The sequence below is a fragment of the Vulpes lagopus genome, chromosome 10 (assembly GCF_018345385.1).
Source record: "Vulpes lagopus strain Blue_001 chromosome 10, ASM1834538v1, whole genome shotgun sequence".
NCBI lineage: Eukaryota > Metazoa > Chordata > Mammalia > Carnivora > Canidae > Vulpes > Vulpes lagopus.
The window spans coordinates 42,424,607-42,437,651 of NC_054833.1; the positions used below are offsets into that span (position 1 = coordinate 42,424,607).

The following is a 13,045-nucleotide window of genomic DNA, read 5'->3' on the forward strand; positions in this document are numbered from 1 at the left end:
TTTAGGGAGGGCTCTGGGCTAGATGTGTGCAGGGGTGAACAAGACTGTGTGTGCTCTTAGGGAGCACCCCACCGAATCCCTGGCCCGGGCATAGGGGTATCACAGGGCATATGCACCCCCCACTTTACAGGGAATGACAGTTCTCAGGCCCCACCCCAATGCCAAAGAGGCAGCCTTGCACAGCTGCTCGTCTGCCCTCTGCGCCACCCCCGGGGCCACCCCTGGGGCCAGCCACGGGGCATTTAGCCACAACCAGCCAAGAATTTCAGGTCCTCTACCCTGACTCTCAGCCTCCATTGGAAAGTCCCCTTCTCAGGCCGGCCTCCTCCCACAGCCACCTGACTGTCTGGCCCTGGGGCTCAAGGACCAGGACTTGGATGGGGCGGTGCCTGCCTCGGCCCTGCCACCTTCCTGGGGTGACAAGCTTCCTTTTCTGGGGACACAAGAGACATCAACCCTCCCCTGCCCCAGGCTCAGAGTCCACGGGCACCCAATGGAGAGCCTGCAGGGGGCCTCCCCACCCTACCAGCAGGGTTGGTTATTCCATTTTCCAGTTAAGCACTAAGGCAGGGCTGGCACGGCCACCAAACAGTCCCAACAACGGCGATGGCACACTAGCCCTTCTGGCTCCGAGGTGGGCTCCTCCTGGGCACCCGCCCCAGCATTTCTAACATCCCTTATCCCTCCTCCAGGGTGCCACCAGCCCCTTCTCCTGGGCTCATCCTTTCTGGAGCCCAGGGGCCTGGAACCTACGATGCCCCCAGGATAGCTGGCACTGGCCCAGAGACCCAGGAGAGCCTGGCCCCTTCTCTGAGGACATTACATAGGACACATCCCCAGAGTCTGTACTTTCCAGAACACATCTACACGTCTTCCTCTTCTTCCTTACGGCAGCCCCATGTGGTAGGAGGGGCGAGCCCTGCTGTCACCCCGCTCACACTCACACACATGCACTCACACCTGAGACACCACGAAATCCAGGGAACCAACCCCAGCCACATGATGGTACCAGCTCTTGGTTAATGTGCCACCACAGCCCAGAGATCTGTGAGGTAGCTGGCATCACCCTTGCCTGCCTTGCCTTCCACGGTGCCGCTTGTGCATCCTGGTCCCCTGAGTGCGCCCCCGGGGCTCCTGGGGATGCTCCTCTCCCCACCATGCCTGGGTGTTGTTGCTTCCTCTCTGTGCATCTGCATTCCAGCTCCTGGTGACCTCAGTCACCTTGCTGTGGACTCCCACATCAGCGTCTGTGGCCCAGTCATCTCTCTCATGCTCCAGAACACATATGTCCCACTGCCTTCTAACTGGGTGGTTCAGTCGGTTGAGACTCTGACTCTTGATCTCAGCTCAGGTCTTGAGCTCAGGGTCGTGAGTTCAAGCCCCACGTTGGGCTCCATGCTGGGTGCGGAGCCTACTTAAAAAAAAGATTCAAGTCAAAGCTTCCAACTCCAGAAGCCTCTCCAGCCATCCCCTCCACCCCCACTAAACCACCAGAGTTCATTCCTCTCCATTTGCTCCCACGGTTACTTGTACCTACCCCTATCACAGTATTTTTACTCTGTAATGATATTTTTTAAGTATCTGTCCCCCTCTTGGATGATGAGCGCCTTGAGGACAGGGACTAGATCTTGTTCATTTTGTGACTCCTCAGAGCCTCACCTGATGCCTGGCCCATAAAAGGTATTTATTTGATCAATGTTTGTTAAATAAGAGGCTCTCATCTGAAAGTACCTGCACCCACCCCTGCCCCAAGCCCAGGGTGGAGGTCAGGTAGGAGATGGGGGACTTGAATTGTAAACTTGGAGAGCCCCATGAAAGGCAGGCCAGTACAGTGTTGAGGGTAGAAGTGGGGTGGCCCTCATATTCGCTTTCCCTGCAGCCCCAGCAAAGATCATCTCATTTGGAGGCACCGTGACAACCCCCTGGATGAAAGATGTCCGACTGCCTTGCAATTCAGTGGGTGACCCAGCCCCGGCTGTGAAGTGGACCAAGGATAGGTGTGCACGGGACCCTGGAGGGATGGGGGACCCCAGACATGGGTGTAGTAGAGGAGCCATGAAGAAGAGAATCGGGTACCCCTCCTTTCAGCTGACCAGAGGCCCTGCTGAGTACATGGCTCCTGCTCTCCCATGCAGGCCTGGCCTCCCAGGCTCCCCTCTGTTGGCTGCCAAGGGTGCTTGAAGAGGCCAGGGTTACTGGATATCCCCAGGAAGCCCTGGGTAAAACCCCAAGAGTCCCAGACGCCCTAGCAAGCCTCCTTCTACCTCCGTCCCTGTTTCCCTTTAGTCCTGGGGGAGCCCACAGGAGAAGGGGGTGCTTACCATAATCCATTTCTGCCCCCCAACTCCTGCAGTGAAGACTCGGCCATCCCCGTGTCCATGGATGGGCACCGGCTCATCCATACCAATGGCACACTGCTGCTGCGTGCTGTGAAGGCTGAGGACTCAGGCTACTACACATGCACGGCCACCAACACTGGGGGCTTCGACACCATCATCGTCAACCTTCTGGTGCAAGGTAAGACCCTGGAAGGCCTCCCAGCCACCTGAGTGACAGACCCTTAGTGGAACAGAGGTGCCACATGGAAGAGGAGGAGGCGGGAGGGATGGAGAGGAGCAGGAGCTGGGGAGGCCCCAGGAAGAGAGCCTGAAAGCCAGGCCCGGGCCCTAGTAGCAGCTGGGATACCCGTGCTCCTACCATCCGTGTTAACCCTTTGTGGTGAGGGCTGGTGGCTTTCCCCCACACAGTTCCCCCGGACCAGCCCCGCCTCACTGTCTCTAAAACCTCCGCTTCGTCCATCACCCTGACCTGGATTCCAGGTGACAATGGGGGCAGCTCCATCCGAGGTGAGAGGGGTCTGGATGAGGAGGGGGAAAGAGGGGAAGAAATTCTGGGCCCAGGAGCAGGGGCAGGGATCTACCCACTCCCACCACTTGTTCCCATGGCAGGCGGAGGGGGGGGAATTGGAGAGGGGGTCAATTGGAACCACAAGGAAGTTACCCAAGTGCCACAGAAAGCCACCAGCGTAGGTGTCCGGGTTTTAGAAGGCCCAAACCAATTCTGCTGGTGAGCTGTGCCAACCTGAAGAAATCTGTTTTCTTCTCTGGGCCTCAGTTTCCAAATCTGTAACAAATGTACTGGATAGTGCTTCTCAACCTTGAATATGCACATGAATTACCAGGGGATCTTAAAGAATGCAGATTCTGATTCTGGAGGTCTGGGGTGGGATATGACAAGTACCCAAGTGACCTAATCCTACTGTCAGCACACACACCCCCCGTAAGTAGTAGGGTCTAACTAAATACGATCCCTTTTGAGCCTCAAAGCCCTGTATTCTGCTCCCCTCCCCACCTTGGCTGCTAAAGAAAGAGCTTTAAACTCCTTATGGCTTTTTGGCCACCCTCCCCATCACCAAAGGCCCCACTCTGCCCCTACGGGGAGCCCAGCCCCACGCCACCTGTTGGGGTGTCCCAGGCCCAGCCCTGCCCACCCTGACCCAGGCAAACCTCCCGGGCAGGCTTCGTGCTGCAGTACTCGGTAGACAACAGCGAGGAGTGGAAGGATGTGTTCATCAGCTCAGGCGAGCGGTCCTTCAAGCTGGACAGCCTCAAGTGTGGCACGTGGTACAAGGTGAAGCTGGCAGCCAAGAACAGCGTGGGCTCCGGGCGCATCAGCGAAATCATCGAGGCCAAGACCCATGGGCGGGGTGAGGCCATGTGATGACCCAGCTGGGGAGAGATGGGCCCAGGATATGGGGATGGAAGGTGGTTGGGGTGGGGAAGGAGGGCACAGGGGAGTGGCGGAGAGGGAAGGGAGAGACTCAGCCTAGTTCCCACCACCATGGACAGCACCTGGGCCCATCGCCCATTGCCCATCGCAGTAGGAGAAACAGGCCCCACCTCCCTGACCGGGTAGCAGATGGTGGCAGTATCTTCCTTCTTCCCACATCTCTTCCTCCTTTACTGAGGCCTTCTCTCCATGTCCATCCCTCTTCCGCCTCCTCCTCTGGCCCCTGGGGCATCCCTACTCCCCAGGGCATCCCTACTCCCCATCTGTGCCAACCAATGCTCCCCAGAACCCCCGGCTGGCCCCAGTGCAGATGAATGAGCCCTCCTCCTCCTCCTCTCCGTCTCTAACCTCGCTCTCTCCCTGTGGCCCCCCAGAGCCCTCCTTCAGCAAAGACCAGCACCTGTTCACCCACATCAACTCCACGCATGCTCGGCTTAACCTGCAGGGCTGGAACAACGGGGGCTGCCCTATCACAGCCATCGTGCTGGAGTACCGGCCCAAGGGCACCTGGGCCTGGCAGGGGCTGCGGGCCAACAGCTCCGGGGAGGTCTTTCTGACCGAGCTTCGGGAGGCCACATGGTACGAGCTGCGCATGCGGGCCTGCAACAGCGCCGGCTGCGGCAACGAGACAGCCCAGTTCGCCACCCTGGACTATGACGGCAGTGAGTGGGGCCGGTGGGAGGGGCGGCACTGGGGCCGCAGCAAGGTGTCCCCGGGGAGCTGGCAGAGAGGTGGACGCATGAAAGAGAGGACATATAAAAAAAATAGGACTGCCACTCAGGAAAAGGCCGGCGACAGGGAGAGGAGCGGGCCTAGGGAGCAGCAGACCGGTAGGGGGGCAGGCAGGTGAGCAAGGGCACCAGTGGCCAATACAGACTGATAAGCAAACCCATCACACTAAGATAGAGGGTCTTTTGAAGGTGCGATCCTTGCTCTCCGCTGCTTGGGAGAGATGGAGAGTATGATGTAGGGGGGTAGCTGAGGCCCTGTCCCCTGAGAACCCTCTGCATTTAATATGATGCGTTAGCCAGGATGGGATAGCCTGGGCTACAGGAACAGATAGACACGGAAAGCTGCAGGGCTTAACCCAGTAAAGATTTGCTTCTTGCTCCCATCACATCTTGTGAGGCTTGGCTGGCCACCATCTTTCAGCTATGCCGTCTTGAACGTGTAGCCTCCAAGGTCACCAAGAAGAGCGAGGTAGAAAAGGCATCCCAGTTCTTCACTGCCTTGGCCAAGAGGTGATGCTCAGCACTTCTGCTGCCACCCTGTTGTCCAGAACTAGTTATGTGGTTCTAACTGCCAGGAAGTCTGGGAGGTGTGGATGAGCACACGGTATTTGGTGAGCACTAACTGGTGTCTGCTGTATGGGGCACTTCGTACACATGCACACACACTCATGCACTCACATCCGCATGCATACACACATGCACAGGTGCACGCATACACTAAGGACACATAGAAGGCTGAATTCATAGAGACCAGTTGCCATAAGGTAAAGTAAGCCTCCCTAGGTGTTAAGGAAACAGAATAAAAGTGGTATCAGAGGGGGATAGGTTCAAACAAGGAAGGCTTCATACAGGAGATGGCTCTTATGCGAGGCACTGAAACTGGCACAGATCGGACTTTGCAGAGGGCTATGTCAGCAGAATTTACTGACTCCCGCAGGCACCTAAGGTTAGCAGATCTCGCCCATGGGTGTTGAGACCCAGGGATCCCACTGCTCTGACTTCTCTCTGTGAATCTCACTTCCCCTCCCCCACTTTATGAGCTGGATGGCGGAATCTAAGCTGGTCAGTCCACCCTTTAGAAATGACCACTGAACTCCAACAGGCAGGAGACTCTCTCTGAGAGACTTCGGGATAATTCTAAAATAAGCCCACGGGGTCATTGGTATCATGATGCAGCGTAAAAACTCCACGACTATTCATCTGTTCCTGGTGTAGAAGAATTTGGGGAAGTAAAGTGGGAGGATTGAGGCTTTGTGCCAAGAAGTGGAGGCCAGAATGAATCCAAGAGCAGCAAGAGAGGTTCAAAAGTGACCCCACCCAGGGGACTCTGAACAGACCCTACTCATAAGGGACATCCGACTCCTTTCCTCACCCCATTCAGGTACCATCCCTCCCATCAAGTCTGCTCAAGGTGAGGGAGATGATGTGAAGAAGCTGTTCACCATCGGCTGCCCGGTCATCCTGGCCACCCTGGGGGTGGCACTGCTCTTCATCGTTCGCAAGAAAAGGAAGGAAAAGAGGCTGAAGCGTCTCCGAGGTAGGCGAGTTTCCTACAGGCTTCGAGGGAGGGAGTATTGACCCTCAGCCACACTGGCCACCTTTCATTGGCTTGTGGCATCATCTGGACAAGAGAGAGTGCCTGTGTCCCATTGAAGGGAGGGCTGCTTCTCCAACCTTCTGAACTTTAGCTATCAGTGCTTCCTCCTCTGTGCCTGACCCAAGACTTTGTGCCTGACCTAACGAGGGCTGAATTTTAGAGGTACGCACTGGTAAAGCAATATTGGTTAAAATATTGAAACATTTCCATGTTATTTGTTTGGTAAATAATTGTTACTCCCTTCTACCCTGGATGCTCCTTCTCTTTCACAGGATCCCTGAGATTCTTCTAGGGGCTGGCCACTAAAGCATAGACCTGCAAGTGGTCTCTAGGACCTTGCTCAGTTCTGACTGTGTGGCTTCTATGACATGTCAGATGTTAAATATTTTGAATATCCCCCCCTCCCAATCTACGATACCATAGACTGGCATGAATGAGTCTTCCTTCGCTTGATTTTCCCAGGGACTAGTGCAGTGTCTGGCACCTAGTAGTTGCTTAACAGATGCTCATTCACTCATCTGGAAACCATTTATTGAACATCTACTGTATTGTAGATACTGCCAGACATTGGAGATACAAAGATTAATGAAGAAGGAATAGTCCATAGTCTTGTGAAACATAGTCTAGTCCTCATAGAATTCATGGTTTAATGTGAGAAGCCAGAATACAGTAGTAACACAGAAGAGGGGATTAGTAACACTACCTAGAGTGTTTAGGAGTTGGTGGATGAATGGTTGAATGATTGGAAGGATGACTAGATGCTTGGATGGAAGGATGATTGGATGAATGGCTAAATGAATGGTTGGATGGATAGGTGGTTGGATGGATAGATAGATGGAGGAGTGGTGGATGGATGGACGGACAGATGGATGATTAGTTAGGTGGATTGATGGTTGAATGGATTAATGGTTGGGCCAATGGGTAGAAGGATGGATGCATGCATACTTGAATGGATGGATAATAGATGATTGTATGAAAGATTGGGTAGATGGATGGATAGTTGAATGGGTGGATAGTTGAATGGGTGGATGCTGGATGAGTGACCAGATGGGTGGGGGGAGAAGTGAAAAGATTGACAGGTAAATGGATCAATGATGGATGGATGGGTGAGTCAATGGTTGGATACATACATGCAACTAGATTCATTCTGACAGATCATTCTTATGATTCTCATTCTCATCAGAGGTCTAATGCATTAACTAGATCCTTGCTGCCTTTTTTTTTTTTTTTTTTTTTTGGTCAATTCCTGAGATCCTGATCCTATTCAAGGCCTCTCTGGAGACAAAGCAGGGACCCCCCCAAATTCATCCATGACTTTTTAGGGACAGATACCCAAGAGGAAGACATAAAGCCTCTTGGTTGATAGTCATCTGAGGATGCCCATTGACCACTTCTACTGCATCCTCCACTCTCTTCTCTTCCCAGAAGATAACTGAGGATAGACCCTCCACTGGTACCCATTCCCAGCCTGCTATGATGTCTTGTTTAATTAGAGTCAATTCAGGAAACAGATGGAGCACTTTATATACCCTCTCCTCTGGGAAGGACCTCCCTATTAGATAAAAATCTGAGGAAAGAAAAACAGACCTGAGCCAAATCTTGTGTCAGCAGCAGCCAGAGCTTATCCTATGTTAGACTATTTTAGAGGGCCTTTCATGTCTCCTTCTTCCCAGGAGACCAGCCCTGGTCCCAGTCTAGGAAATTCTCCCACCTTGTTCCCTATGCCTCTTCCAGTTTGCATCCCGCTCAGACGCCATTCTCACCCAGTCCCTCTCTCTACTGTTTTGCAGATGCAAAGAGTCTGGCAGAAATGTTGATAAGGTAGGTGTCACATCGCTGTTTCCTCCCTTACAGAGGACAGGCTTCTAGGACCCCCACTGTCCTGCAACACCCTCTCCCCCAGCCCCTTGTGGCTACTGAGTCACCCGCCTCTGATCCTTCTCCCCACAGTAAGAACAACCGAAGTTTTGACACCCCTGTGAAGGGGCCACCCCAAGGCCCGCGGCTACACATTGACATTCCCAGGGTCCAGCTGCTCATCGAGGATAAGGAGGGCATCAAGCAGCTGGGTGAGTGACAGGTGCCACAAGTTCCCTGTCCTGGTCTTCCTCAGGCCACAGCCCACAAAGGGCAGCCCCAGCCCTTACAGCAGTGCCCAGGGGTCTAACAGCAGCCACATTCACAACTCAGCAACCTCAGAACTCACCAAAGCTTCTCTTGAGGGCTGAGCTTCCTCCTTTGTCTCACTGCAAGAATTATTCTGTCATTTCTGCATCTCAACATTGAATAAAGACAAAAAAGAAATTCGGGAAGTCCAAAGAGGACTCCTACCCATTGTCCTTCTTCCCCCAGGAGATGACAAAGCCACCATCCCCGTGACGGATGCTGAGTTCAGCCAAGCTGTCAACCCGCAGAGTTTCTGCACTGGTGTCTCCTTGCACCACCCAGCCCTCATCCAGAGCACAGGACCCCTCATCGACATGTCTGACATCCGGCCAGGCACCAGTATGCCTTATCCCCAGGGAGACATACCCCCTCCCAAACAGGGTGTTCTGGGCACAGCATGGGACACAGGTGAAAAAAGATAGGGGGTGGAATGGGAGGCTCAGAGCAGCATGGAAGAATGGAGGCAGCAGGACAGGGCGTGACCTTCTTCCCCAAGCCAAAGGAAAACATGGGGTGGGTGCAGAGGACCAGGATGCCACCCACTGCCCCCACACCTCACCACTGTTGCTCTTCTCCTCCGGGGCCAGCTGTGTGGTCAGGAAAGGCAGCATGCCCAGCATCCCCCGGGGAGCTTCTGTGGCTGTCTCTGCCTCCTCCCTTGCTCCCCACTGCCCTTCTGGTAAGTGCCAGCTGCCCGAGGCTGAGTGCCCTCTGGAGGCACTAGCTCTTGCTTCCTCTGGGCAGATCCAGTGTCCAGGAAGAACGTGAAGTCAGCCCACAGCACCCGGAACCGGTACTCAAGCCAGTGGACTCTGACCAAGTGCCAGGCCTCCACACCTGCCCGCACCCTCACCTCTGACTGGCGCACCGTGGGATCCCAGCACGGTGTCACTGTCACTGAGAGTGACAGCTACAGCGCCAGCCTCTCCCAGGACACAGGTGAGTCCAGGGCTCAGCCTGCAGCCGTGCTCTCTCTCCTCCAGCTCCCCTACCAGCCAGCTCCCCCTCCCACGTTCCCAGTCCCACCCACCAGCTCGTGGGGTCCAGGGCACAAGTCACTTTCGCTTCCAGCCGGCCACTGACTTACATGCGGCTGGCACAGAAACACTTGAGCTCACCAAGCTCTGCTTAGTCAAGGATTTCATTTCGCTGTCCCAAGAGAGGTCAGAGAAAATGGTGCACGTGATGTTTGTTGGAGAAGGAGTGGAGTGTTCCAGGGGGTGGGTGCCCATTTTCAAGAATGGAAAATCTTCTGCCCTTGACTTACCAAAGACCCCCCTTCTGTCACCACGGCTGCCTTCCCAGGGGTAGAGCAGGGTCTGCGGAGATGACTGCCGGGCTCAAGGGTAGGGGAACTGGTCAGGCTGGTCAGAGGAGACCCTCCTCCCCACGACCCCCTCATTTCCTCCTAACCCCGGGCTTTCCGTGTCTCCAGACAAAGGACGGAACAGCATGGTGTCCACCGAGAGCGCCTCTTCCACCTACGAGGAGCTGGCGCGGGCCTATGAGCACGCCAAGCTGGAGGAGCAGCTACAGCACGCCAAGTTCGAGATCACCGAGTGCTTCATCTCGGACAGCTCCTCCGACCAGATGACCACGGGCACCAACGAGAATGCGGACAGCATGACGTCCATGAGCACGCCCTCGGAGCCCGGCATTTGTCGCTTCACTGCCTCCCCGCCCAAGCCCCAGGATGCCGACCGAGGCAAGAACGTGGCTGTGCCCATCCCGCACCGGGCCAGCAAGAGTGAGTGCTTGGCCCACCTCCCCCGCTGCAGCCCCGGCCTTCAGGCACCTGGGGCCGGCCAGCCCGGCAGGGCTGCCTGGGGGGCGGGCAGCGCAGAGCAAGTACTCGGGAGATCAGGGTCCATATCCTGGCTCAGCCTCTTCGCCTTCATCTCCTCATTGGTAAAATGCAAATGGCAGCACATACTCTGCGTTGTCGTAGTAAGCACTAGAAAGGCTGTACGTGCCTGACACGTAGTAGGGTCACAGGACGTAGTGGTCATTCCCTTACTCTGCAGCTATGTCAGTAGTGAGGGGCAGCCGTTAGGGGGGTCCGCTGCCCAATGGCCATCGGTCTCAGTGCCAATTCAAAATTGTTCCAGACCCAAAGGAGCAATCCTGGCAGCTCCAGGGGTACCAAACCTCATGAGGGCAGTGACCTCACCTGACTAGGAACCATGTGACCCCAGGAGCCTGGCCAGAGCATATGCCCTTCAGGGTTGGTGGGGCAGCTGTATGATACCCAGAGGGCATGTGAGGTGGGTCCATCTGCAGACCCTGGAACCACACCGTCATGTCACACCATGCAGGGTCTAGTCTGCTGGCTACTGGCCTTGCTAAGTGGCCGTGCTAATCAAGGCACTCAGGGTCATCTAGAGAAGAGCCCAGGGTGACAAAGTACAAGGACTCTGGAGATCAGCAGCCCTGAATGACACCCCTGCCCCCCTTCTAGCTGGGTGAATTAGGGCAAATTACTTAATCTCTCTGAAGCTCAGTTTTCTCGCTTGCAAAATGTAGGCAGATTTGTGGGGGAGGGGAGTAAGATTTTTTTATTTATTCATTCCTGAGAGACACAGAGAGAGGCAGAGACATGGGCAGAGGGAGAAGCAGGCTCCCTGCAGGGAGCCCAATGCACGACTCGATCCCAGGACCCTGGGATCAGGACCTGAGCCAAATGCAGACACTCAACCACTGAGCCACCCAGGCACTCTTGTAGGCAGGTATTCACCTATCCAGGGGGCTGCAGGGACTAAATGAGATCATGTAAAGAAAGATCCTAACACAGTCAATAGGTTAGAGGCACATTTACAGGCAAGGATGCTCACAGAGCCCAGGGATCAGGACATGGAGATCCTAAAAGCCTGTCATATGGAGGCAGTTTAAGAAATCAGGAACATACCACCTGGAAAAAAGGAGAGGGATGAGGAAATACAGCTGACTTCAGACATCTGGAAGGCTGCTGTGGGAAAGGTAGTGAAGGGTGGCAGGAGCGCTTGCTGTGTGGGTCCTCGGAAGGCTCAACGTGGGGCATGACAAGCATCCCCTCCTCGGGGTAAAGAAAACTTTTCTAACGGCCAGAGCTCTTAGGAAGTCATGTTTTCAGAAATGAAAACAACTGTCCACCAGCTGAAGCTGACCAGCCCAAATCGGTCATTCAGCAATAAGTATCAATTTATTGAATCACTGCCATGTGTGCCCGCCACCGTGTTGAGGCCCTTCCCTTGCTTTATCTCATCCAGTACTCACAGTAACCCTGTAGGGAAATGTGATGCTCTGCAGGCTCAGAGATCTGGTCAAGTAATTGATCTTTTCTGGACTCTTCCGTGCCTAGCTCGTACAGGGACTCCTAGGTCAGATCCAGGAAGAGCTTGGGGAGTCGGGTAGGATGGACAAGCTGGTTCCCAGAAGCCTCTGCCTCCAACGTTTTCTGCTTCTGTGATTCCAGGTGACTACTGTAACCTGCCCCTGTATGCCAAGTCGGAGGCCTTCTTCCGAAAGGCAGACGGCCGTGAGCCCTGTCCCGTGGTCCCACCCCGAGAGGCTTCCATCCGGAACCTGGCTCGAACCTACCACACCCAGGCTCGCCACCTGACCTTGGACCCTGCCAGCAAGCCCTTGGGCCTCCCGCATCCAGGGGCCCCTGCTGCCGCCTCCACAGCCACTTTACCTCAGAGGACTCTGGCCATGCCAGCACCCCCAGCCGGCACGGCACCCCCGGCTCCCGGCCCGGCCCCTGCCGAGCCCCCTGCCGCCCCCAGTGCTGCCCCTCCGGCCCCCAGCACCGAGCCTCCGCGGGCCGGGGGCCCACACACCAAAATGGGGGGTTCCAGGGACTCGCTTCTCGAGATGAGCACATCGGGGGTGGGGAGGTCTCAGAAGCAGGGGGCGGGGGCCTACTCCAAATCCTATACCCTGGTGTAGGGGGCACGGCGAGAAAAGCAGCCCTACGCTCGGACCCGTCTGCACCTCCGGCCCTCACACACCAACTTGGCTGTTTTCCTGCATTATTTATATTAAACTGACAGACAAAAACCAACCAACAACGAAAAGAAACCGCCCCGCCCCCCCAAGTCATGAACACTTGTACATAGAACTCTTTTGTACAAATGAAACTATTTTCTTCTCCATGAAGCCAGGGCACAAAGAATTTGACAGTACAAATCAACCCCACCCAACCCCCCGGCCCCACAAAATACGCGTGGAGAGATATATATACATATATAGGGAGATAGGCACACAGCGACAAGCTATATATCTATATATTTCTCTCACCTTATTTTGAGACAGAGGCAGGAAGATTCAGCAACTTTTCCCTCCTACTCACTCACCCTCCCTTCAGTCTAGGTGGTTTTGACAAAGACCAAAATCCCGACTCAGAGACACTGCATGCGATTTTACTGTTCCAAGAAAACCAGGAGTTGCTTCAATTTGCAGATGCTTATGTGTTAATACCTTTTTCTATGAAAAAAAACCCAGCGCCGTGTGCAATAAAGGTTATGTTTCTACATGGTAGCTTTTTTCCCATCTGGCAAGGGCCAGTGGGGAGGGCGGGTGGAAAGGAAAGTCCCCTCTACCTGGCCCCTTTATCTCTCCTGGAGACACTTTGAGAAGTTCCGGCTTTAGCTCAGCAGGTTAAACTTTTTTAAAGGCTTTCAATTAGCCAACTGCATCCTTGAGTACCTGTTGTGTTTGCAGACCTGGGCTGGCCTCTCAAGGGGGCCAGCTGTGTGAATTTGAGCAAGCTCCTGAGCCCCTC

General features: G+C 54.8%; 1 protein-coding gene across 1 annotated transcript in view; it reads left to right on the forward strand.

The window, feature by feature from the left end:
* DSCAML1 (DS cell adhesion molecule like 1) overlaps nucleotides 1-12,767 on the forward strand; it is a 344,574-nt gene extending 331,807 nt beyond the window's left edge. Inside the window, exons 22-33 of the mRNA XM_041769839.1 lie at nucleotides 1,880-1,997; nucleotides 2,354-2,517; nucleotides 2,748-2,846; nucleotides 3,518-3,706; nucleotides 4,164-4,451; nucleotides 5,902-6,057; nucleotides 7,908-7,938; nucleotides 8,068-8,186; nucleotides 8,470-8,622; nucleotides 9,028-9,222; nucleotides 9,719-10,030; nucleotides 11,735-12,767. Coding sequence (XP_041625773.1) covers nucleotides 1,880-1,997; nucleotides 2,354-2,517; nucleotides 2,748-2,846; nucleotides 3,518-3,706; nucleotides 4,164-4,451; nucleotides 5,902-6,057; nucleotides 7,908-7,938; nucleotides 8,068-8,186; nucleotides 8,470-8,622; nucleotides 9,028-9,222; nucleotides 9,719-10,030; nucleotides 11,735-12,210 — 2,300 coding nt within the window. The 3' untranslated portion in view covers nucleotides 12,211-12,767. The remainder of the gene's footprint in view (nucleotides 1-1,879; nucleotides 1,998-2,353; nucleotides 2,518-2,747; nucleotides 2,847-3,517; nucleotides 3,707-4,163; nucleotides 4,452-5,901; nucleotides 6,058-7,907; nucleotides 7,939-8,067; nucleotides 8,187-8,469; nucleotides 8,623-9,027; nucleotides 9,223-9,718; nucleotides 10,031-11,734) is intronic.
* Nucleotides 12,768-13,045: the final 278 nt, after the last annotated feature.